The sequence below is a fragment of the Schistocerca nitens genome, chromosome 2, assembly GCF_023898315.1.
Source record: "Schistocerca nitens isolate TAMUIC-IGC-003100 chromosome 2, iqSchNite1.1, whole genome shotgun sequence".
Classification (NCBI taxonomy): domain Eukaryota; kingdom Metazoa; phylum Arthropoda; class Insecta; order Orthoptera; family Acrididae; genus Schistocerca; species Schistocerca nitens.
This window is the reverse complement of record NC_064615.1, coordinates 559578990-559604582: the sequence shown is the minus strand read 5'-3', so window position 1 is coordinate 559604582 and position 25593 is coordinate 559578990. Positions and strand designations below refer to the sequence as shown.

The 25593-nt window shown below is 44.2% G+C and overlaps 1 protein-coding gene across 1 annotated transcript in view; it reads left to right on the top strand.

Moving 5' to 3' along the window:
- The first annotated feature begins 1560 nt into the window (after positions 1-1560).
- Positions 1561-25593, top strand: part of LOC126236594 (single Ig IL-1-related receptor-like) — a 372809-nt gene continuing 348776 nt past the window's right edge. The window contains exon 1 of the mRNA XM_049946019.1: positions 1561-1966. Within this exon, the coding sequence (XP_049801976.1) occupies positions 1761-1966 (206 nt within the window). The 5' untranslated portion in view covers positions 1561-1760. The remainder of the gene's footprint in view (positions 1967-25593) is intronic.

Sequence of the window (25593 nt, the reverse complement as noted above, 5' to 3'; positions counted from 1 at the left end):
TCTCTCTCTCTTTTATTTATTTATTTATTTATTTATTTTTTGCAACTAGAGTAAACACAATATTTCTTCTTCGACTCCCTTTTTGACACTGTCAATTCCCGCTACACACTGCCAACGCCAATCGCTTACTAACCGCAGTCGGGCAGCGCCTGTCTGAACACACAGGCGTTATTTTGCGATTCAAACCGCGCGGTTTAAACTGCGCGATTCCCGCATGTCTGAACGCAGCCTTAATGTGCGGTGTGGCAGGATGTAGAGCAATACATGCATTGAGAGAGGCGCTCGTCGCCTTGAATAATTACTATGAGCTACGTGGTTGTTATGTGGTGTACGCTGTGTATGTCCATAACGCAATAAACATGCATTTCCGACCACTGGGTCCCTATCTCAGTACAACAGGATGTGGACCCACTATCACCTGTTTCAATTTGATCCAAAAGGTTTGCTACACCCTGTACAAGTCACCAACAGAGGTAAAGAAAAAGAAAAGTTACAGGAAAAACTTTCTAAGTCCAACTGGGGGTCGAACACCGAAAATTTGAACTTACCCATTCTGCATTCAAACCACACTTACTCACTTAGATTAATTAAAATAACGGACGGATTACCCCTCGAGTCAAATTCCGTATTCGACCTATACAGTACCTCTGGTCAAAATATGTGCTGAAACAGCACATCATGAGAACAAGAGATTGTGCGTCAGTGCAGTGCGTGCTATGTGGAAACAACTAGAGCGATTTATGCCCCTCTTGTAAACTTCACGAGTTGAAGCTTATTGTCTAATGAATTCAGCTTCAGATTATTTCACTGCACACCAGCCTTTCACTAATCAGGTTGAAGCAAATGAGTAGTCATAGTATACTCATTCCCTTCTTTTCCGTTGTCTTAGTGTGCGTGAATTCTAATTTTCACTCTTTCTCCCCTCCCCCGAAACATAATACCCCAAGGTTTACCATGCCACCAACGTCTAAGATTTTAACAATAATAAAAATAAAATATTTAAAACGTTTTATTTTTAGTATAGTCGTAATATTTTGTTTACGTCACTGGTTAGTATAGTAGTTTGCTGTCTGGGTGGGTGTCATGACCACATAACATGTCCGGCTTGGAATGGCGCCTTCCCATGAAGCTTGAAATAACTAACCAGTTAAAAAAAGCTGCTAAGTAGGGATAAAATCTTAATCTAAAATAGTTTCATAAAAAATAAGGACAAAAAGTCGTTAGCAAATTCTGTATTATTTTCCTAACTGCTGTTAATGTTGTGTTAACCTAGTAGCGGTTTGCCAGTGACGGCATGGACCAGCACGAGCTCGCCGACGCAGATGGGGCAACAGGCTGCACTTCCGTCGCCTCAGAAGCGCACACACATACGCGCGCGCTCACGTAGCCAGCGGTCTTTGTGGTGGCAGATGCAACAGGAATAGGGCAGAACGGAGCTGCTGTCATGCTTCTCAGAAGTTTTCGCAGTTCGCGACGGGTGCGCGCCGAACTTTACCGACGGCAGCCGAAGTCTGCGGGCCGGCCGCCCGCCGCGCCGCGCCGCTCAGTCGCGCTCTGACAGCGAAGGAGTGAGGATCGTGCCGCTGCTGCTCCCGCTGACGCCCGCTTCGCGTGGTCCGCGCCTCGCTGCGTGCGCTCGTGTTCCACAGTCTTGCGGATCGAACTCTCTTTTCCATTCTTGAGATAATTCTTCATGGACGCGCTGTTGGATATCAACTAATAGCAACTACACTGAACTCACATCTTCGACAGCGTGGGAAATGGCACTCGCAATTTTCGTGGCGGCGATATGCCTGGTTTTGTCGACAACAGCAGAGTCCAAAGTCGACTACTGCCGTATGGACACTTTCAACCGGACTGGACCCTGGATGCAGTTCACTAAAGAGATCAGCGATCGCGAGTATGCCATCGAGACAAAGTTCAAGAGTCTTCACTGCTGCGCCAAAAGCTACAACAGTATAGAATGGTGAGTACATGCCAGGGCAAAAGTACGACAAAAGCGCTGCGTTCTTCACAGGACATCATTTTTTTAATTCTCTCCCTAACAGCATTAGAGTTTTAAATTTACTTTGCCGGGTTAAGACAGAATCCAAAGTGAGTAACCAATGGAAAATTCATTGGTGATGTTACACACATCAGTAAGAACGATAAACTGATAATTTCAAAGGAAAAGTCGTTCCTGCCGTCATTCCGCCCACTCAGTGCGTGTTTTCTGAATTACAGTAGAAACTGAAAGTATTATCTACACAATGTGATCAAAAACCTGCTCTCAAATAAATTTAATACACGAATAACGTTACAATAATTGTAACTATTGCAATTACACTACAAATATATTATGTAACACCATTACTGTCGCCAAAGCGAACTGGGAAATGCCTACAAAAGCTGCAATGCCAGCTGTACTACCAGCGTTTAGCAAATAAATATGCTGCCGTCCTTTGCGCAACGGAGTATAGAATATTTATGTTTCTCCATTACTTTGCTTTAATGTGAACTCCTGTCTCTAGGTAACAGCGAATGACGCAATTGCACAGTCCGAATTTTGCATTTCATTATACATCGTAGCTCATGCAAATGGCAACGAAGGCACGTAAATTGTAAAATTCCCTTTTCATTTCGAGCTGTGACCGAAGAGTCTGATTTAATTTATTTCCTTGTAATAAAAATTGTACTGCGGGTGTACTTTGAGACTAATCGCCTGTACAAAATGAAAATTATTCCTCTCTCTAGGAATGATTGTCTCATTATATTAATGCGAGATTGGAAGAAGGAGAAGCCTTGCCTAAGCATTGTTGATGCTCCGTCCATACGATGCATCTGGCATGAGAAGTGATCATGTCGCTAACATTTACTATTGCACACTAGTTTTCAAGTAAAAAGTGTAGCCACGATTAAGCGTAGGTAATTTTCGTTGCGACCGAGCGTAAAACAATTCCTGAATATACTCTCTCCTCTGCACCTTAGACTTCGGGAGCTTGGTGATTGTGAGTGCTCCTTGTATTACGCAAAGCATTATGACGGTCCACTGTGAAAGATTTTGCAGAGTTTACCGTCTTTCCGTATAACCATTGCGAAGCAAAACCCATTCTCTCGCCAGATAACAAAGAGATAATAATGTTCACATAATCTTATCGAAATACCGGCACGGATAGGAGCGCGCGTTGTGTAGCTGCTTTCGGAACGGCGTGCCGGTCCCGGATCGTATCCAGGCGGATTAGCGACGAGGGTCGACCAGCCTGGATGCTGTTTTTATGCGGTTTCTCCGTTTCGACTAGGTGAATACGACGCTGTTATCCAGGTCCCCACTCAGTTACAAGATTCGCAAGCATTTAGAAAATGTTCGTGCATCTCCTCATCTGAAAATACTGCACGTAGCCAGTTGGAATACACACATTCCGTCCTAGGGAGAAAAAGGGTGAGCAAAAAATGGTATCTGGCCACCCTCAAGCTCTAACATGGAATGCAAACAATTTCCTAACACGCACGCCCCAAAGGACCTGTTCCGGCTACAGGCCTTACTCGCATTTTGTCGTTTCTCCTCAGTGATGATCCACATAAAATCTCACACTACTTCACGGGCGATTTCGAAGATTCAAAGAACTTGAGTGTGGCTCATATAGGCAAGAGATTATTATGGTTCAATATATAAAATTATTATAAAAGCAGACTGCGTAAAAATCATCAAAAGATCCGTCACTATTTTTTCCGCAAGTCGCAGTAGTTACGTTGCAGTGATGTGCAAATAAACACGCTGAAATCAACGTAAGCCTGATCATGTAAGAAATGCACATTATAGTATATGTAGATCTTTACTGTGAAAACGAACTTTTGACGCGTTAATGTCGGCACCCTCGACTTTGTTTGTCAGTCGCGGAATAGTGTTCAAGTAGGAAAGATGCTGACACCTCTCCATATAGGGTAGGTCTACGGCGCGTTGGAAACACGAACACTTCACTCTTTCCGTTCGAGCTGTAATTTGACCCTGTGTCAACAAAATATTTTCGCATTCGGGGGAGAACGTTGGAGATCGAAATTTCGTGAAAAGAACTCACCGCCGCAAAGAAAATTGCCTTTGTTTCAATGATCGCCACCCCAACTCACGTATCATACCCGTGACACTCTCTCCTCTATTTCGTAATAACAGAAAACGAGCTGCTCTTCTTTGGACTTTTTCGAAGTCCTCTGTCAGTCTTATCTGGAATGTATCCCATACTGCACGCAGTACTCCAGCTGACGACAGCCTAGCGTAGTCTCTTTAGTAGATAGGTTTCATCTTCTAAGTGTTTTGCTAATAAAACGCAGTCTTTGGTTTGCCTTCCCCTAGGACTGAGTATTAACAAACAGCTATCGCTAACGGTCTTACATGTACAAGGAACTTTATTTTGAGAAGAGGGAAGAAACCTTATGAACGACATCTTAGATATAGTATCAGTCGAAAAAATGACAGTAATAACATAGGCTAATGATAGTAAGAACCAATGCACATATAAAAATTTCAGTCTTATTTCTTTGTAAAAAAATCAGTATGAAAATCCAACGCCATGCGAATCAAAGTCGCAAAATTTTCGCTGCGTAATAACGTCCACTGAAAAATGATTCTAAAATGTTATTAGAATGTTTAAGGAGAGGAATAATTGTTTCACTATAAAAATTCAAGTGGAAAATTATATCTGCTACACGCCGTTACTACATCCATTTGGTGCCCGAACACGTTTACTTTGCAATGCGCCGCAGGGCGAAAGTTTGGCTTTTGATGTTGACTAAGATTTTTTGATCATTGGCTAGGTACTATGTATCCACACAGTATGTGACAACTATGCGTCACTTAAGTTATTCTGAACATTGTTTATATAAAAGTTTGTTCCATCCTTTTAATGTTAGTTGTCTGCACCACAGACTTGATCTGAAGGTTCTGTAACGTTATTAGGAGCAACAATATTAAAAAATATATAGCGACCAAGACAAGAGTGTATTATGAAATTGAGAATTCTCAAGGAAACAGAAGTAACTGGAAAACTCACGGTATATTGAAAGACAGAGGGAACTGTGAAAGATTGTAGAGAGAGTTGAACTGTTCGTTAAGGAAAAAAAGTTCTGAGTCATTTTGTGGCAAAGCGCTCTGAGATCCTGCTTACTTAAAACCGATTGTGCTATCGCGTAAGGAAAGGTGAATAACTGCATTGCATTGTTGCAGTGTTTGTTGCTCGATTGTGACTCCGACGGGCTCGCCGACTTGGAAAATCCTCGGATTCTCGGTCCCACTGGTTGGTTTCCCATCATACTATTGTGAGTGCGACGGAGTGCACTGTGTGTCTGAGAATTCGTCACGTAATTGTTCCCACAATAGCAGAGGTGGAATTATTTAGTTTTATAAAAATTGAGGATAATGACCAATATTAGAGCATCGTGTTTTGTAGATTCCACACAGAAATCCCGATTGTTTGGATTAAAGAGAATCCGATACGGCACGGATAATCGAATATATATACACTCCTGGAAATTGAAATAAGAACACCGTGAATTCATTGTCCCAGGAAGGGGAAACTTTATTGACACATTCCTGGGGTCAGATACATCACATGATCACACTGACAGAACCACAGGCACATAGACACAGGCAACAGAGCATGCACAATGTCGGCACTAGTACAGTGTATATCCACCTTTCGCAGCAATGCAGGCTGCTATTCTCCCATGGAGACGATCGTAGAGATGCTGGATGTAGTCCTGTGGAACGGCTTGCCATGCCATTTCCACCTGGCGCCTCAGTTGGACCAGCGTTCGTGCTGGACGTGCAGACCGCGTGAGACGACGCTTCATCCAGTCCCAAACATGTCAATGGGGGACAGATCCGGAGATCTTGCTGGCCAGGGTAGTTGACTTACGCCTTCTAGAGCACGTTGGGTGGCACGGGATAGATGCGGACGTGCATTGTCCTGTTGGAACAGCAAGTTCCCTTGCCGGTCTAGGAATGGTAGAACGATGGGTTCGATGACGGTTTGGATGTACCGTGCACTATTCAGTGTCCCCTCGACGATCACCAGTGGTGTACGGCCAGTGTAGGAGATCGCTCCCCACACCATGATGCCGGGTGTTGGCCCTGTGTGCCTCGGTCGTATGCAGTCCTGATTGTGGCGCTCACCTGCACGGCGCCAAACATGCATACGACCATCATTGGCACCAAGGCAGAAGCGACTCTCATCGCTGAAGACGACACGTCTCCATTCGTCCCTCCATTCACGCCTGTCGCGACACCACTGGAGGCGGGCTGCACGATGTTGGGGCGTGAGCGGAAGACGGCCTAACGGTGTGCGGGACCGTAGCCCAGCTTCATGGAGACGGTTGCGAATGGTCCTCGCCGATACCCCAGGAGCAACAGTGTCCCTAATTTGCTGAGAAGTGGCGGTGCGGTCCCCTACGGCACTGCGTAGGATCCTACGGTCTTGGCGTGCATCCGTGCGTCGCTGCGGTCCGGTCCCAGGTCGACGGGCACGTGCACCTTCCGGCGACCACTGGCGACAACATCGATGTACTGTGGAGACCTCAGGCCCCACGTGTTGAGCAATTCGGCGGTACGTCCACCCGGCCTCCCGCATGCCCACTATACGCCCTCGCTCAAAGTCCGTCAACTGCACATACGGTTCACGTCCACGCTGTCGCGGCATGCTACCAGTGTTAAAGACTGCGATGGAGCTCCGTATGCCACGGCAAACTGGCTGACACTGACGGCGGCGGTGCACAAATGCTGCGCAGCTAGCGCCATTCGACGGCGAACACCGCGGTTCCTGGTGTGTCCGCTGTGCCGTGCGTGTGATCATTTCTTGTACAGCCCTCTCGCAGTGTCCGGAGCAAGTATGGTGGGTCTGACACACCGGTGTCAATGTGTTCTTTTTTCCATTTCCAGGAGTGTATTTTTTAATTTTATTTTACCCGATAGCCCTTTTACCGTATGTGGAATACATGCAACATATCGCATTTGAAAATCACCTGCATTACTTACGCGTTGCTCCCTTGGCAACTAAAATGTATTTAGAAAATTACACTTAAAACACACTGTAGTTTGTATCCCTTACTTTCGCTTCAGATCCGTGTAAAAGTCGAACCAATTCTTCGTTTCTGTTTGTCATTCACTTTATTCCGGCGACGATTCTTACTTTCTGGAGAATCAAAACATCAGTATAGTCAAACTAATTTGCGTATTATAATAACGGATCAACACATTCCATTGACTCGGTGTGCGTAATAAGTGGTTCATCAATCGCTTTGTCTGCTCTGTATACTGTATCCGCATCACTTTTCTGTTCAAATCCGTTCATAGATATTTCTAATTGTAACAGAATTTATCGGCTTCGCTTTTCCTTTTTTCAAAATTTGTCGAACTCCTCACGAATAACCTGCAAGCCACATAATCTGCTCTAGTATAACTGAGAGATAGATTATCGCACAGTGGCACAGTAAAAAGTGGAATGGTGTCGGATGGCGGTAACGAAGGAATTTCTTGGGCTAACGTGAACTTAGGTACTGAATTCTAGACAGAAGTGTGAATCCTAACTGAACTCGGAGCAAACAGTAAAAAGTGATGTGGCAACTCAAAAAATTTGCTACCATGAGAACCAGTAAGGAAATTTTTTGGAAAATTGGCATTTCAACCTGGAAAAATCTTAGAAATCTCCGTGTAGGCCTTTTGATGAATCTTCGTTGATCCATTATGGATCGTGGGACGACAGCTGACACGAACTTCTTGATGCAATGATTTACCAACAGCGTATGGATTGTAGAAACTTATTTTATTTTATGAACTTCTATGTGCTACCAGTTTCGGCATACATTGATGCCATCTTCAGGCCCCAGTCGTCGTAGTCGTAAAATCGCTATAACTGGATCCGTGAATCAAATCGTCCTGCAACAGCTCTTGATGGCCAGTCTGACAGTGTGTGTCAGTCTGTGTCGCCTGACCACCAAGAGCTGTTGCAGGACGACTTGATTCACGGTTCTAGTTACAGCGATTTTACGACTACGACGAGTGGGGCCTGAAGATGGCGTCAATGTATGCCGAAACTGGTAGCACATAGTTCATAAAATAAACTTAAGTTTCTAAAATACATACGGCTGTTGGTAAATTACTGCATAAAGAAATTTTGATGAATCAGTCGCCAACCTGTATTGTTATCAACGACGATATTAGCATTAACTGCAAAAGACTGTACATTACGGCATAAAATAATTGCTGCAGAAATTCCTTCCAGCAGTGCTTGCTCTGGTTTTTGGATATCGCGGGTTTTCTAGTATGTTTTGAGCTTTTCGCTGTGAAGGAGAGTCCCTTGTGGACGAGGAAGTGCCGTGGCTGCTGGGACGCAGGTGTCTTCTGGAGAGACTGCGGTACATTCAGGCCCCGTCCGCAGGTCTCGTTAGCATTCCCCAGGCGGTGGCACCACAGAACAGGTGTCGCCGAGCCGCCCCACCCTTTGTCATTCGCAGCACGCGCCCATTTGTACTTAAAGCGACACCTCGACGGTGTTTCTTATTAAAGCAATAAGCACTACCTTTGCACCGTCCATTCATCTTTCTTCCCTTTTTTCATTTAGAAACGGTTGGTGACAGACACAGTAGAAACAGTGATACTGTTTGTTATACTGTAGCATTTGTTGCTGAAAGTCACAATGTTCCTTTATTTCTTGCAAGACGTGTTTCGCCAAGTAATTCACATTTTAATTGCGTTTTTCATGTATTATGACATTTATGCCTTTCGAGATATGAGCTGCTACATAGATGTGTTGCCCCAAAATGTGCTGTTCCCGTCTCAGGCAGAAATTCACGCATATTATACATCACACGCAGAATTGTCAGTCCACGGTATAACAGGTTCCCGTCAGATACGAAATTCAGCACCATCGAGCGTAGTGGCGGTTCTAGTTTTCACGAAACGTGGAAACGGCCGGGAGAGCTGTGTGCTGATCCATGCCCCCCTCCCCCTCATCCGCATCGGAGGACGCTAATCCGCTGAGGATGACACGGCGTTCGGTCGAGAACCTTCGGCCTTGTGGAGCTGTACGGGCGGAGTTTAGTACACTTAAAAACAGAAGCGTTTTTTTCATCGTATGTTTGTGTTTTTAACGTGAACAGTGGACTGTCAATTCTGTGTTGCTGTATAATGTGCGCGAGTTTATGCATAAAAGACTGCAGGGAATTCTAAAGGCATCAGAATAGTGCAGCAGCTGACAGATCGCAAACGTCACGCATATATGTTGTATGTAATGCGGCAAGAAACATTGCATCTTGCTGAACAACACAGCCACTGCATATCGTATTTATCCGCCGATGCCGGGCAGCGACTTTTCAATAAAAGGGGCCTCTCCTGGACGGGAATTATATGATGTGTGTACAAGAACAGGATGTGACGCAGGAAGACGACTTAACGGGAGTCTGGATGAGTCGTGCACGCATAGCCAAAGCTATTAAGTGGGACCCAGTCGGTCACAGATTTTCATTGTCGTCATTCCCTGATACAGTTGATTATTGTTCGCATTTGCAAGTACGAATACATTTCATATAAGTAAGTATATTCTTGGCGAGTGCGCAAGAGTTAGCCGAAAATTTGATACCATAGGAGATAATAAAGTGAAAGTCAACCAACTAAACAAGTGTTCGAGTTACAGTCCAGAATTAATGTAGATTATTCTAATAGTGATGATAGTAGCATTCAGTTTTTACACAAGACGTTGAATGTGACGCTTCTGTGAAAGCATTGATCTACCCTGAGCTCTAAGAATTTAAAATGTCCGACATCACAGACGGTTCACCTCCTTGGGACAGTGAGATTTTGCTTTTACAGCAACACCATGTCAGAAAGTGTATGTATTATGTTTTGTTGCAGTTAACATATCAATGTGTTCTCGAAAACCAATTGCTGATGTCACCAGCTATCCTGTTAGCTTGGTCGTTTGCATTACCTTCCACGACTTTCACAATAACACAGAAAAATGTATATTACAGTAATCAATTCAGACAACTAACCCTTCAGTTGTGTGGACACGGTATCCATAACTGCTGTATAAATAATTTTAGTAATTCTTGAACCGACAACGCAATTAATCAAATCCATTTTATTTACAGTATATATTTTGGTTTATACCATTAAAAGAGTATTAATTTATGGAAATTACATGTAAAACCGCAAATTGTACGCTGTAGCGAGTCAGTGTTCAGTGCAATAATGTAATAGAATGCACTTCGTGGCTAAATGCGGTCGTCTTCTGGAAAATATAAGGGCCGATGCAAAAGTTTCCGTTTGCGGGCGTTGCTGCAGCGTATATGCAACGAAGCGCGACCACGTCGCGGGTATATAAGCACCGACATGTAGTCAAGGTATTAGTGTGGAATTCCATTCTTTCCGACATGTGTGGTAAATACGGAAACGTGAACTATGGCGACTTTGTTACCAAATGCGTCCAAACAGGACCGACGTGCTTTATCCTTTTCTTGGCTATCGAAGGAATGGTACGCCAAGTTCCGTGCAGGGTGCTGGTGCTTCACGATAATGCACGTCCCCATGTAGCAAATGTCGTAATCCAGAATTTAAGTCAGATTACGTGGGAGACACTCGATCTCTCTCCCTGCGATTATCACTCCTTCAGTGATTTTGCCTAATTGTCCTGTACGGCCTTCGAACGGAAACTTTTTGATCATCCATTGCACATCACACCAAATGTGTGGAATATCTTTGTACTGAATAGGGATCACTGTTAAGTATTTTTAATGCTCTCTGTGAAACCGCCATAGTGACAGTGTCCAGACCAACACTGAGTACCTAAAGATGAGGTATTAAACCTCCACAAATATGTTGAGACAGCCAGTAAGGAAGAGTATCAACATGTTTAATATGTTGTGCTACAGAAGGATTTTCAAAATTACGGGGGACTGGTAAGATAAGGAATGAGTAGGTTCTTAGCAGAATAGGGGAAAAAAGGAACATATACATGGTCAAGAGGAAAATTTGCATCACGTTAAGACATCAGGGAATAATTTCCATAGTATTAGAGGAAGCTGTAGAGTGTAAAAACTGGGAGGAAGGCAGAGACTGGAATCTATGCAGCAAGTAATTGAGGACGTAGGGTGCAGCTGCTACTCCGACATGAAGTGGTTGACACAAGAGGGGAATTCGTGGCGGACCGCTTTGAGACAATCACAAGACATGATTCAGTAGCTACAGTGAACAGTTGGTTGTATTTATGCTATTACCTTCCACAGTCATGGTATACCGAACCTAAAAGTTTATTCTTTCAGTAAAAGGAGAGTTAAGAAGTTCTGCATTATTTCCTTTTATATTGAAAAATGAGCTACTGTAAACATGATCGAAAAATGATCACTGCAGATAATACAACAGTGCCGAAGCATATTTGAATATTAAAAAATCAAAGAAAAAATAGTTACTCGCAAGAAAGCGGATTTTCACTGGCTATAAAAAGAACTGAGACGTCTCTTATGTACTTTTCCGTGTAAATCACACACGCGGTAGAAAGTCCTAGAAAGATAACATTTTTCCTTCATATATTATACCATAATCACCGAGCTTTTTTTTCGTAGGATTGCGAATATTGTCTATGTCGGACAATTTCAAATATCCATCTTGGTGGTAGACCAAAGAAATGAATGTAAAGCAAGATCAGCACGTTGAAACTTTGCTTCATCTCCTGCTGCCATTTGTCAACTTCGCCGTCTCATTTGGTCTCTGTTGAGGACTGTGGTTGTATCGTGGATCACATTTACAGTGATCACCTGCCACCGAGACTTAGTGGACCACATCACAAATGTGGCTGCATGGTAGTGTGTTACTTCACTGTTGCGTCCAGAAATAAGACTGGCACAGTTCAAGTTTTTCTGTCTTCTGTGTAAATAAAGGCTGTAACAAAGAAAAAGAGCCCGATTACAAGATTGGTAGTGAACATCTTGAGCGCCTCACATTGTGTAAGTATTTAGGGATAATATTAAGAAGTTACATGAAATCACGTAACATCAGTATTAAAACGGCGAATGGAGGAGTTTTGGTGGAAGGATTCTGGGGCTATGCAATTCAGAGATGGGCCGCTATGTTCGTATTAGATTGGTACAGCGTGCCGGCACTATGAAGGTGTTACAGAAATGCTCGGAGAACTAATTTAGAGAACCTGTAATCGATGAACTAACTGTGCGACCATTATGCTGCCACTGCAGGGGTCATGAGAGCAAGATAAGAGAAATTAGGACACAACAAAGACATATAGACAGTTGTTTTTCCTTCACTCAAAAAAAAGTTCAAATGTGTGTTAATTCCTAAGGGACCAAACTGCTTAGGTCATCGGTCCCTAGACTTACACACTACTTAAACAAACTTATGCTAAGAACAACACAAACACCCTTGCGTGAGAGAGGACTCGAACCTCCGGCGGGAGCGGCTGCGCAGTCCGTGACAGGCCGCCTCAAACCCTGTGGCAACTACGCGCGGTTCCCTCCCTCACTGTAAGCGAATAGGACAGAAAACCGATAATACTGGTCCGATGTACCCTCCACCATGCACTGTGTATCTGGGGTATGACAGGAACAATGTACATTGTTACGATGTCAAGTCACACTAATGTGACCAACTGTCAAAAGCCTAATAACCAACTTTTGCAGTGCGGACCTCTGCGAGACGTGCTGGAAGAGTGTCAGTTATGTTCTGGAAGGGACCGACAGAGATGTGAAGACATGTCGACTCTAGTGCCGTGGTCAGCTGCGCTCTGTTTCACAGTCGAGGATCCATGGCGCAAACAGTCCGATCGAGGTGGTCCCACAGATTCTCGATTGAGTTTTAATCCTGGCAGTTTGGTGGCCGGTGGAGTACGGCAAACTCATCTCGGTGCTCTACGAACCAGTCATGTACATTTCGCCCTGTGTGACACGTGAATTGACGTGCTCTTAGATGCCATCGTGCGGGGGAAAAACAAATTGCATGTAAAGGTGGACCTGAACCTCGAGGATAGATGCATCCATTGCCCCTTCCACAGTGACAAGATCACCCAGTGAATGCCACGAAAATATTCCCCAGTCCATAACGCCGCATCCTCCGTCCCGGATCAGTCAGATGGTTGTTGCAAAAGGCAACGGCCATTTTTCCGATGGCACATAAAACGTGATTCATTTGAAGAGGCCACCTGTCGCCATTCAGTGGACGTCCTGTTGGCGTGCAGATTCAAGCCTTCATCTCTGATGAACAGCAGTCAGAGTGGTTGCACGAACCAGGCGCCTGCTGCGGAGCCCCATACGCAGCGACGTTCAATGAAAAGGTCGTTGAGGAGACGCTGTTGGTAACCCCTTGGTTCATTTGAGGAGTCAGTTGCAGGTCTTTTCGCCTGTACACATCGTTGACCCTGTGATGCATCACACTTGCCTCGGCGCCGGTTTTGGATAGCACCATCTTGTCAAGGGAGGCACTGCAGCAGTTTACAGACCTAGCCACTTCGAAAATGCTTCCACCCTTGGCTCGAAAGCCAATGATCGTACCGTCCGCAGCTCGTGGTCTAGTGGCTAGCGTTGCTGCCTCTGGATCACGGGATCCCGGGTTCGATTTCCGGCCACGTTGGGATTTTTTCTGCTCGGGGACTGGGTGTTTGTGTTGTTCAAATGGCTCTGAGCACTATGGGACTTAACATCTGAAGTCATCAGTCCCCTAGAATTTCGAACTACTTAAACCTAACTAACCTAAGGACATCACACACATCCACGCCCGAGGCAGAATTCGAACCTGCGACCGTAGCGGTCACGCGGTTCCAGACTGAAGCGCCTAGAACCGCACGGCCACACCGGCCGGCCGTTTGTGTTGTCCTCATCATTTTATCATAATCATCATCATTGGTGACAGTGGCAAGATTGGACTATGTAAGAATTGGGACTTTGTAAGGGCGCTGATGACCGCGCAGTTGAGCGCCCCACAAACCAAACATCATCGTCAGTGACCATGCCCTTTTGGACGTCAGATAAATCTCTCCGTTCCCGCATTACGATAACGACTGAACTGTTTCCGATCCCCCCGCCCCGAACGCAAATTATATCCCCTCCACTGCTAGTGCTTCCACCTGCCGTCTGTAAGTGGTTATTGCGCGTTGTCATTGAACAGAGCCGGTGGTCCATAAATTTAACTGAACCGGGTGGTTATGGTACTGATGGCTTTACACATAACTGGTTTGAATCATAATTAACAAACAGAACGCAAGAAGTTGTGCTGTGTTATTCGAATAGTGCTCGAAAAGCAGAAAATTTTAGCGACTGTGGAGAAATCACAAAGGGTACCCAACGGGGTTCAGTTTCGGGTCCCGTCTTACTTCAGTGGCAGGAAAACATTTCGGGCAAAGAGATCGAAAGTAACGAAGCTTTTTGCTTCGGATGAAGGTTTCTGCCATATCCCTGAATACTGACGATTCGTCCGGGGACTCCCTGTACACAGAAGTACATCTACTGAAATTTTCGCATTAATAAATGTTTTTATGGAGTCCATATATTTCTACCACTTTACAGTATATTAAAACGTAAAAATCTGCGCACACGCAGTAAACCTTTCGTTCTTCGCCCCCCTCCGCCTTTCCCCTCAGTCAGAAACATTAGCGCTCGGTAATGGTATCCTGCGGCGTGCAACGCTCACCTGCTCGTTTTCCGCCCGCTGTACTGCGTAACCCGACAACAACGCGGCGAGACACGCAAGAACACGGCGCTCGAGTGGTGAGACCGCAATTAGCGTTGGTAATTGCTTCCTCGGAAGGACTCCTTAAATGCCACTGTTCTCGCAGCTCTTGAAGCTCCAGCACCTGCAGCGGATGGTCCAACAGCGCGTCCTCGGCATTCCTCGGGCTCTGCCAACCTCTTGTCTTATACGGTGAGAATTAAGGACTGCATCGCCCCCAATTTCTGTCCTGTCGACGTCCCAGGCCCCTCCTTCTATCTACACTTACACGAGTTCCTCCCAACGAAATTGTATGTGCAAAGCTGGCTCCAAATTAGGCTTTTGTCGACAAAAGCAGCGCTTCATTAACAGAGAATCGTGTGCTCGGATTTAGAACTTGAACACGAATCAGTGTCATCGATGAGGAGTCCTTTCCTTAGTAACCTGAAATCCCAGAATCACAACTAATCTAAAAGCAACACTTCAAATTTCTATACCAGGGTTTCTGGGCGATCCTTCATAGAGATCCCAATGTTTATTGGAGTTCCAGAAAATGTTATAACTCGTGTAACTGCTCCTCTTTCGCTACGAAACAACATATGAAATTCCTACATATCGCTATAATCGCTATACATTATTAGCCATGCGTGGCTCTTGTCCCACTCACAGTATGAATAATGCAGACACTTTATTTAGTGATACGGGGTCGCTGTCAGCATAAACCAGGAGTTCCCAAACTTTTCCTCTGGCGGAACGCCTTGAGAATGCTTGTACATCTACATCTACATACATACTCCGCAATCCACCAAACGGTGCGTGGTGGAGGGTACCTCGTACCACAACTAGCATCTTCTCTCCCTGTTCCACTCCCAAACAGAACGAGGGAAAAATGACTGCCTATATGCCTCTGTACGAGCCCTAATCTCTCTTATCTTTGTAGTCTTTCCGCGAAATATAAGTTGGCGGCAGTAAAATTGTACTGCAGTCAACCTCAAATGCTGGTTCTCTAAATTTCCTCAGTAGCGATTCACGAAAAGAACGCCTCCTTTCCTCCAGAGACTCCCACCCGAGTTCTTGAAGCATTTCCGTAACACTCGCGTGATGATCAAACCTACCAGTAACAAATCTAGCAGCCCGCCTCTGAATTGCTTCTATGTCCTCCCTCAATCCGACCTGATAGGGATCCCAAACGCTCGAGCAGTACTCAAGAACAGGTCGTATAAGTGTTTTATAAGCGGTCTCCTCTACAGATGAACCACATCTTCCCAAAATTCTACCAATGAACCGAAAATGACTATTCGCATTCCCCACAACTGCCATTACATGCTTGTCCCACTTCATATCGCTCAGCAATGTTACGCCCAAATATTTAATCGACGTGGCTGTGTCAAGCGCTACACTACTAATGGAGTATTCAAACATTACGGGATTCTTTTTCCTATTCATCTGCATTAATCTACATTTATCTATATTTAGAGTTAGCTGCCATTCTTTACACCAATCACAAATCCTGTCCAAGTCATCTTGTATCCTCCTACAGTCACTCAACGATGACATCTTCCCGTACACCACAGCATCATCAGCAAACAGCCGCACATTGCTATCCACCCTATCCAAAAGATCATTTATGTAGATAGAAAACAACAGCGGACCTACCACACTTCCATGGGGCACTCCAGATTATACCCTCACCTCCGATGAACACACACCATCGAGGACAACGTACTGGGATCTATTACTTAAGAAGTCTTCGAGCCATTCACATATTTGGGAACGAATCCCATATGCTCGTACCTTAGTTAGGAGTCTGCAGTGGGTCACCGAGTCAAACGCTTTCCAGAAGTCAAGGAATACGGCATCTGTCTGATACCCTTCATCCGTGGTTCGCAAGATATCATGTGAAAAAAGAGCGAGTTGCCTTTCGCAGGAGCGGTGCTTTCTAAAGCCGTGCTGATGCATGGACAGCAACTTCTCTGTCTCAAGGAAATTCATTATATTCGAACTGAGAATATGTTCGAGAATCCTGCAACAAACCGATGTTAAGGATATTGGTCTGTAATTTTGAGGATCCGTCCTTCTACCCTTCTTATATACAGGCGTCACCTGCGCTTTTTACCAGTCGCTCAGAACTTTACGCTGAGCAAGAAATTCGCGATAAATGCAAGCTAAGTAAGGAGCCAATGTATAATCTGTAAAACCGAATTTGAGTCCCATCAGGACCTGGCGATTTATTTATTTTCAACCCATTCAGCTGCTTCACAACCCCAGGGATGTCTATCACTATGTCCTCCATACGGGAATCTGTACGAGACGGCGGTATGTTTGTACGATCCTCCTGCGTGAAAGATTTCTCAAATGCTAAATTTAAAATTTCAGCTTTCGTTTCGCTGTCTTCCGTTGCCAGGCCAGACTGATCAGTGAGTGACTGGATGGAAGCCTCCGACCTGCTTACCGATTTTACGTAAGACCAGAATTTCCTTGGGTTTTCAGCAAGATCTTTTGCTAAGGTGGTAGTAGTTGTATGCTTCGCGCATCGGTCTTTTTACAGTAGCACGAATCTCTACCAACTTTTGCCTGTCCTCATTCTCCTGACCTTTGTTGTACCGCGAGTGCAACTGTCTTTGCTTCCTGAGCATTCTCCGAACACAGGAACATTTAAAGATTAGCATAATTTTTAAAAGAAATGAGAAAAATTGTTTTAGTCAGCGATTACTTCAATTTCAAATTATAACTAATAACAGATATGTGATAATTAAAAAATAATTAGCATCGCCAAAATGTCGCAACGACTAAGTTTGTAAACTGTTCGCGTGTTGCCGTGGTTAAAGTATTCCGTGCAAGGCAAAATGGAGTCATCCAAAACTGGCGCCGAGGTAGCTGTGACGCACCACGGGGTGAACGAGGACTGCGGAGATGTGTACGGGCGAATAGACGTGCAACTGTTGACCAGCTGACCCTCCAGGTGAATCAAGGAGCTAGCGAGAGACCACTAACAGTGTCTCCTCAACGATCATTCAGCGAATGTTGCTTATGGGCCTCCGCAGTAGGAGTCTGGTTCATGCACCCAAAGTGACGAAGGCTATAATTTGGATATTCCACTGAGTGGCAACAGGAGGCTTTTCCAGATGAATTACGCTTTATGCTCCATCGGGCAGCCCGTCATTGGCGTCTGAAAGCAAACACCCTGCAATAGTCATGGCAGGATCCAGGACGGAGGGGATTTCCTGGTGTGTCGTCATTCTGGAACGCACAGTGGATTAACCCAAGTATGCATCTATCCTTGGGGACCTTGTCCACTTCTACATGCAGTCTTCTTTTTCTCGGCTCGGTGGCGTCCGCCAGCAGCACAATACAACGTGTCACGCAGCTCGCTTGTTTTAATAGCACCAGGATTAGTTTGCCACACTCCTCTGGCCACCAAACTCTTCGGATTTAAACCCAATCTACGATCTGTGGGACCAGCTCGATTGGCCAGTTGGTGCCGTGGATCCTCAACCGAGAAACCTGGTGCAGTTTGCCACGGTACTGGAGTTGGCACGGCTCAACATCGCTGTCGGTACCTTCCAGAACCTCACTGACTCTCTTCCTGCACATCTAGAGGCGGTCCAGGCTTTTGAGTGCAGGTCATGTTAATGTGCCTAGACAGTGCATTAATGGAACGTATAGTAACACGACACACGCTTGTTCAGTCTCTACCGTTGTCTAAAGGGATCCCGAAATTACCAATTTGCCATTTATATTATTAGCCCTTGAAAAAGATCGCAAAATAAAAAAAAAAAAACACGTAAAGCGTATGGATGACGAAAAGGTGTCTCGACCTATCGTTCCACGAGAGCATAAAAATATCAGCAGATTTTCACTGATTTCATTTTCATATTATCTTCTCATTTTTATATCAGTTTGTTGTAAGCCACTCGTTATGGGCATTCTTTAAACGGCATTGTGACGATTTTCCTCTGAGACATAACATGCAGCCAAAAGCGATTAGTGATGTAGTTGTTGTGGTCTATCCTGTGCAAGCTTCATCTCCCAGTACCTACTGCAGCCTACATCCTTCTGAATCTGCTTAGTGTATTCATCTCTTGGTCTCCCTCTTCGATTTTTACCCTCCACGCTGCCCTCCAGTACTAATTTGGTGATCCCTTGATGCCTCAGAACATGTCCTACCAACCGATCCCTTCTTCTAGTCAAGTTGTGCCACAAACTCCTCTTCTCCCCAATTCTATTCAATACCTCATCATTAGTTATGTGATCTATCCATGTAATCTTCAGCATTCTTCTATAACACCACATTCCGAAAGCTTCTATTCTTTTCTTGTTCAAACTATTTATCGTCCACGTTTCACTTCCATACATGCCTACACTCCATACAAATACTTTCAGAAACGACTTCCGGACACTTAAATCAATACTCGATGTTAACAAATTTCTCTTCTTCAGAAACGCTTTCCTTGCCATTGCCAGTCTACATTTTATATCCTCTCTACTTCGACCATCATCAGTTATTCTGCTCCCCAAATAGCAAAACTCCTTTACTCATTTCCTAATCTAATTCCTACCCTAACTCCCTCATCATCACCCGACTTAATTGACTACATTCCATTATCCTCGTTTTGCTTTTGTTGATGTTCATCTTATACCCTCGTTTCAACAGCTCTTCCAAGTTCCGTTCAACTGCTCTTCCAAGTCCTTTGCTGTCTCTGACAGAATTACAATGTCATCGGCGAACCTCAAAGTTTTATTTCTTCTCCATGGATTTTAATACCTACTCCGAACTTTTCTTTTGTTTCCTTTACTGCTTGCTCAATATACAGATTGAATAGCATCGGGGAGAGGCTACAACCCTGTCTCACTCCCTTCCCAACCACTGCTCCCCTTCCATGTCCCTCGACTCTTATAACTGCCATCTGGTTTCTGTACAGATTTTAAATAGCCTTTCGCTCCCTGTATTTGACCCCTGCCACCTTCAGAATTTGAAAGAGCGTATTCCAGTCAACATTGTCAAAAGCTTTCTCTAAGTCTGCAAATGCTAGAAACGTAGGTTTGCCTTTCCTTAATCTTTCTTCTAAGATAAGTCGTAGGGTCAGAATGTTCCAACATTTCTACGGAATCCAAACTGATCTTCCCCGAGGTCGGCTTCTACCAGTTTTTCCATTCGTCTGTAAAGAATTCGCATTAGTATTTTGCAGCTGTGACTTATTAAACTGATAGTTCGGTAATTTTCACATCTGTCAACACCTGCTTTCTTTGGAATTGATACCACAGGTAATCAACTATTTTCAATATTGCTTGCAGTGTGTAATTGGTTCAAGCTGCTGACCGACAATAAATTAACGCAGGTGGCCCTCGTTAAAAAATCTGACATATACGCTCTTACTCAGAACCGATGTCATAGATAATAGTAGTTTGAATCATCCGTAACACTTCAGCACACATAACATTCGCTGTAAAATCCATTAGTGGAAGCAGAAATGCTGAGGCCGAAGTAAAACTTGTGCTTTTGAGAGTGGTTAAAATGCAATAATTGTGTAGAAGTCCCTGGAAATTCTCAAAAGGGTGAATGTAATAGAATAATTTAATCTGAATAATACAAGGAACTTTTCTGTTGGGTAAACTTTTCGCACCAGATTGGTTCATATGGCTCTGAGCACTTTGGGACTTAACATCTGATGTCATCAGCCCCCTAGAACTTAGAACTATTTAAACCTAGCTAACCTAAGGACATCACACACATCCATGCCCGAGGCAGGATTCGAACCTGCGACCGTAGCGGTCGCGCGGTTCCAGACTGAAGCCTAGAACCGCACGGCCACAGCGGAATCAGACGTGGCCTGTACCCCGGGACATCATTTCGGGAGCAGTTGTTGAGAACATTCACTGTCCACAGAGGTTGGCGTTTGCATCTTTACCAATCTCGGTATTTACTGAGCTAATTTTGTTAAATTGATTGAAAGATAATAACTAGTGAGTCATCGACACAGCTTCGGAATAACCGCCAACGTCTACCAAGGGTATCATGTTGTCCTTGGACAATTCATTAATTTCTAATACGTTTGCGTTGTAAGGCAGTGCATCGTCGAGCAACGTTATACGCTCTCCCTTCTTTACTATGTAAAAACGTTTGTGTGACTGCTTTTCGCTTCCCGTGTGTTCTTCCCAATGATATACAGTCTCTCTGCTCTTACGTAACTTCCATGTACTTTCGGAGTGCCAAAATTAACAGGTTTTTAGAACGAGCACTGCGCTACGTGTTTCGCCTTTATTGCCTCCGCTAATTCTGTCGCACCGCACTGCACCGCAACTCTTAACAGCAACATGTTCGTCGCAGCGCGCTGGAGCTCGTGTCGCGCCACTGAACCACACAATACTGCTCTCGTCTCGGGGAAACTGTACCACCCACCGACTTCCAATAAACAGCAAAAATAAATTCAAACGTTTCTGAAATTTTTTCTCGCTTTGACCCTCCACAAAAAGTGTACAGGAAAAGGGGTGCTGGTTTTCTAAAAATTCAGCGTCATACGTGACGTTTTACTTTATTACTTCACTGTTACTGAGTGCATTGGCCATAAAGTTTGCACACGTTATCGATATGTACTATTGAAGCCAGCTATAAATTAAGTTGTTGTACGTCACACAGTTTAGGAAACGGCGTGATAAATATCGAGTTGCCCGAAAAACCAACTTCTCTTAAAAGCTTAAATATTTCTCTAGTTCAGTAGCACAAAATTTTCATTGAATTAAAAAGATAGTGTCAGAAGGTAGTTCTCGTACCACTCTGTCATTTACAGTTGTCAAATTATATTTAAAAACACAATTTTCATTTTTTACTTTCTGACGCCCACCTCCCCGCGCTTGGGAAAACGTTTCATGCAGCGTCCTGCTGCCTGCTTGCGTCAACGAAAGACGCAAGCGTATTCCGCAGCACGCTGCGATTAAATTCCACATCTAGGGAAACGTAGTTTTCACGTACGTTTACATTGATCATAAAATTTGTAAATCATCTGTAAAATGCTCCATGGAGCTTCTGACTTTATCCACTAAATCGTTTATGTATATTGTAAACAGTAACGACCGTGTCACACTTCCATGGGGTACTCCGGAAATTACCTCTATATCTCTAAGTTTTCTTCCGTTAAGAGCGACCTGTTGAATTAAAAACAGATTTTCTGCCCCAGCCTTGACCATTCCGAGCGTGTGTCCTGTTTACACTTACACTATACTATCGCGGACGCAGGCGCGACGGGGTAAACCTCATACTTCCTTGACTACGGTTATGTGCTCCTTTCTAAGGCAGATTCAAATGGCTCTGAGCACTATGGGACTTAACATCTGTGGTCATCAGTCCCCTAGAACTTAGAACTACCTAAACCTAACTAACCTAAGGACATCACAAACATCCATGCCCGAGGCAGGATTTGAACGTGCGACCGTAGCGGTCACGCGGTTCCAGACTGAAGCGCCTAGAACCGCACTGCCACACCGGCCGGCCAAGGCAGTTTGTTTTCACACTTTTGTCAAGTGCGTCATCGTGGCAAGCTGTCTTATTTGTCGCCTTCACTGTGTAGGTCTTCACAAGAAAAACTACGGACAGTCCCTCAGTTTGTGCACGGCGTCAAATGGAGAGTGCATTCTTTTGCACGTACGATGTTGCATATACGTAAATTGTCATTATTCATATTACATACGACTGTAAATACGAGAGCGCCTGTAGCGGATAAGCAATCGTGTTTTCTATGTTCTCGATACTAGGCTGAGACCGAAAGCCATGCTAAGTTGCGAGGCAGGTCACAACATGCCCGAAGAAAAATAATCGTTAGTTGATTATTGGTCCAATCGAACACTGACACCAGAAAGAAAAATATTATATTAGTGGCAAGTTCTTGAAGGGTAGGAAAGATCAATTACTGATTTACAGCAGCGTACATTCTTAATTTACTTACTAAAGTTAATTGAAACCTGGAAACAATACTAATTTTTACAACGGAGAAGCGAGGCACGTTTCTCGGAAAGAAACTGTGTTTACGAACCCGTGTTGTTGTTTTGGGTAAAGTGCCGCCGTTCTGTAAAGTGAAGCTCGTTTGTCATTTAACTGCTGGGATGTCCCTGATGAGAGGATATACCCGGCAGCTGGGAATTTTTCTTATCTTGGAGTGGTAAGCACTTTAGTACGAGTTAACATAACGATGTTAGCCCTGCTGTTACGAGACGAAGGGTACAGTGCTCTATCCATGACACGGCTTGTTTCTACTACACTCGCAAAATGCATCGTAAGTGACGAACGAAGAAATTGGTCGAAGGATCTACAAGGTTATGACTTCAAGGAAAAATCTGTACTTTTTAACCCTTTCCTGTCCAATATATGTAAAACTGTGCCAAGGGATTTGGGGAGAATATTACTAAAGTAACTAAGAACACAGTAGTGGACTGGAATAAATATATTTAATTTATATACAAAAAACAGGTAAGACTTGAGTCCCATCTGGATAAATTCATTATACCTGACCGGGCAATTTGCTTACTGCATTCATAACATCAGTTTAAATTAACTAAAACAATGCGAAATCAGATTATAAGAATGACAACACTCATCATAATGTCCATTCATGTCCGCAGGGCCCGCAAACTATTGCGACGAAATGAACAACACAGCGGTACGACTGTCTGTCGTATTTTTCTGTCGTCTGTGGGCTGAGATACTGAACTGTCACAGCCAAAGACACTCCTGTCCCGACAGAACGTCAGTGCATAAATCTCTCTCTGTTTTATGACCAGGAAGTGGACGGCACTTTTAAGTTCCGTCGGTTAGGAAAGGGTTAGTTATATTTAGCTAAGAGTTGGTAAGACTTGGATTATAATATTTAATTATTAGTCACTATTTAACTCTTACATAAGCCTTTCAGTTCAAACCGGACGATCAATAATTTGGACGGATTGCTGAGAAATTGCAACCAGTCACAGAGTTTATGGTTACGTAAGCAGGTTAAAATTAGTAGCCCATCTTCGTATACTATGTCCCATTGTGGTAGTGATGTTTCTAGGCTAATTTTCGGGGCGGTGTGTGGAGCTGGTGGTGGATTTCCCTAGATAGGCTACTGACAAACTGATAGAAACCTGACAGATACGTTTTTTGTTTACATGTTGTTTAGTTCTTACGAACTAGGGAGAAGAGAAAATAAAAAATAATTAATCGTCCATCTTCGATGATGCTGACACCACAAGTGAATGCAGCTACCGAGACAGTTTTAAAATATGCAGGCTCGTACATACTGTTGGATTTCATGGCACAGCCGAGGTCAGATATCGGTCCTGCCGGGGACTGGTTCCTCTCTGCCCGTCTTGTTGCGGCCTAGTACGGACATTTCTTGTCTCAGAACCGTCGCCAACGCCTTGAAATGCCCAGTTGTACATTCGACGCTGCCGAGACCGCAGTCTGGTACTGTCTCAAAATATGGCCCAAATGGCGTCCTGTGGCAGTTGCAAACGTCAACAAGAGACTGCAGCGTGCCAAGAACGACAGTACAGTCACGTCTGAGGCCCTGATCATCAGATGCGTTGATTTTCGTTATTTTTGACTCTCATGCCCACTTGAAGCAGAGATTTACCCTTTTCTATACTGATGTCACAATTCCGGTTTGTGAGAAAATCTTGACGACCATTTACTTCCCTAGTCTTTTATGCGTGTTTTGTTCTACTGAATATAGTATGAACAAAGGGAGCTCAATCATTATCCTCTGGAGTAAATTCTAAATTATTTCTCTCTCTCTCTCTCTCTCTCTCTCTCTCTCTGTGTGTGTGTGTGTGTGTGTGTGTGTGTGTGTGTGTGTGTGTGAGAGAGAGAGAGAGAGAGAGAGAGGGGGGGGGGGGGAGAAGGAGAATGAGTGATTGGATTATGTGCTGTATTCTGCCGGTCCTCAGTCCACTCAGATGGTTCCCATTCATACTTACAAGGGAACCTCCCCATCGCACCCCCCTCAGATTTAGATATAAGTTGGCACACTGGATAGGCCTTGAAAAACTGAACACAGATCAATCGAGAAAACAGGAAGAAGTTGTGTGGAACTATGAAAAAATAAGCAAAATATACAAACAGAGTAGTCCATACGTAAGATATGCAACTTCAAGGTGAACGCGAAATCTGGAGCGCTGTGGTCCCGTGGTTAGCGTGAGCAGATGCGGAACGAGAGATCCTCGGTTCAATTCTTACCTCCATTGAAAATTTTAATTTCTTTATTTTCGCAAAGTTATGATCTGTCCGTTCGTTCATTAACGTCTCTGTTCACTGTAATAAGTTTAGTGTCTGTGTTTTGCGACCGCACCGGTAAACCGTGCGATTAGTAGACGAAAGGACGTGCCTCTCCAATGGGAACCGAAAACATTTGATCGCGAGGTCATAGGTCAACCGATTCCTCCACACGAAAACGAGTCCAATATATTCTATACGACACTGGTGACGGCATGTGCGTCACATGACAGGAATATGTTGTCGACCCACCTAACTTGTACACTTGGCGAATGGGTAAAATTGATTCTTCTACCTTACCCGATTTCGGTTTTCTTGTGGATGTGATAATCACTCCCAAAAAAGTGATGAAAACATAAGAGTTTGTCACATAAACTGAAAAAAAATTAAAGTTTTCACTGGAGGGAACACTCGAACCAAGGACCTCTCGCTCGGCAGTTGCTCATGCTAACCACGGGACCACGGCGCTCCTGAGCTTACATCAGCCGTGATGTTGCCTATCTTGCACATGGACTACTTAGTTCGTATATTTTGCTTATTTTTTCGTAGTTCCACACAACTTCTTCCTGTTTTCTCGATTGATCTGTGTTCAGTTTTTCAAGGCCTATCCACTGTGCCAACGTATAACTAAATCTGAGGGGGGTTCGATGGGGAGGTTCCCTTGTTAGTAACTGTGAGT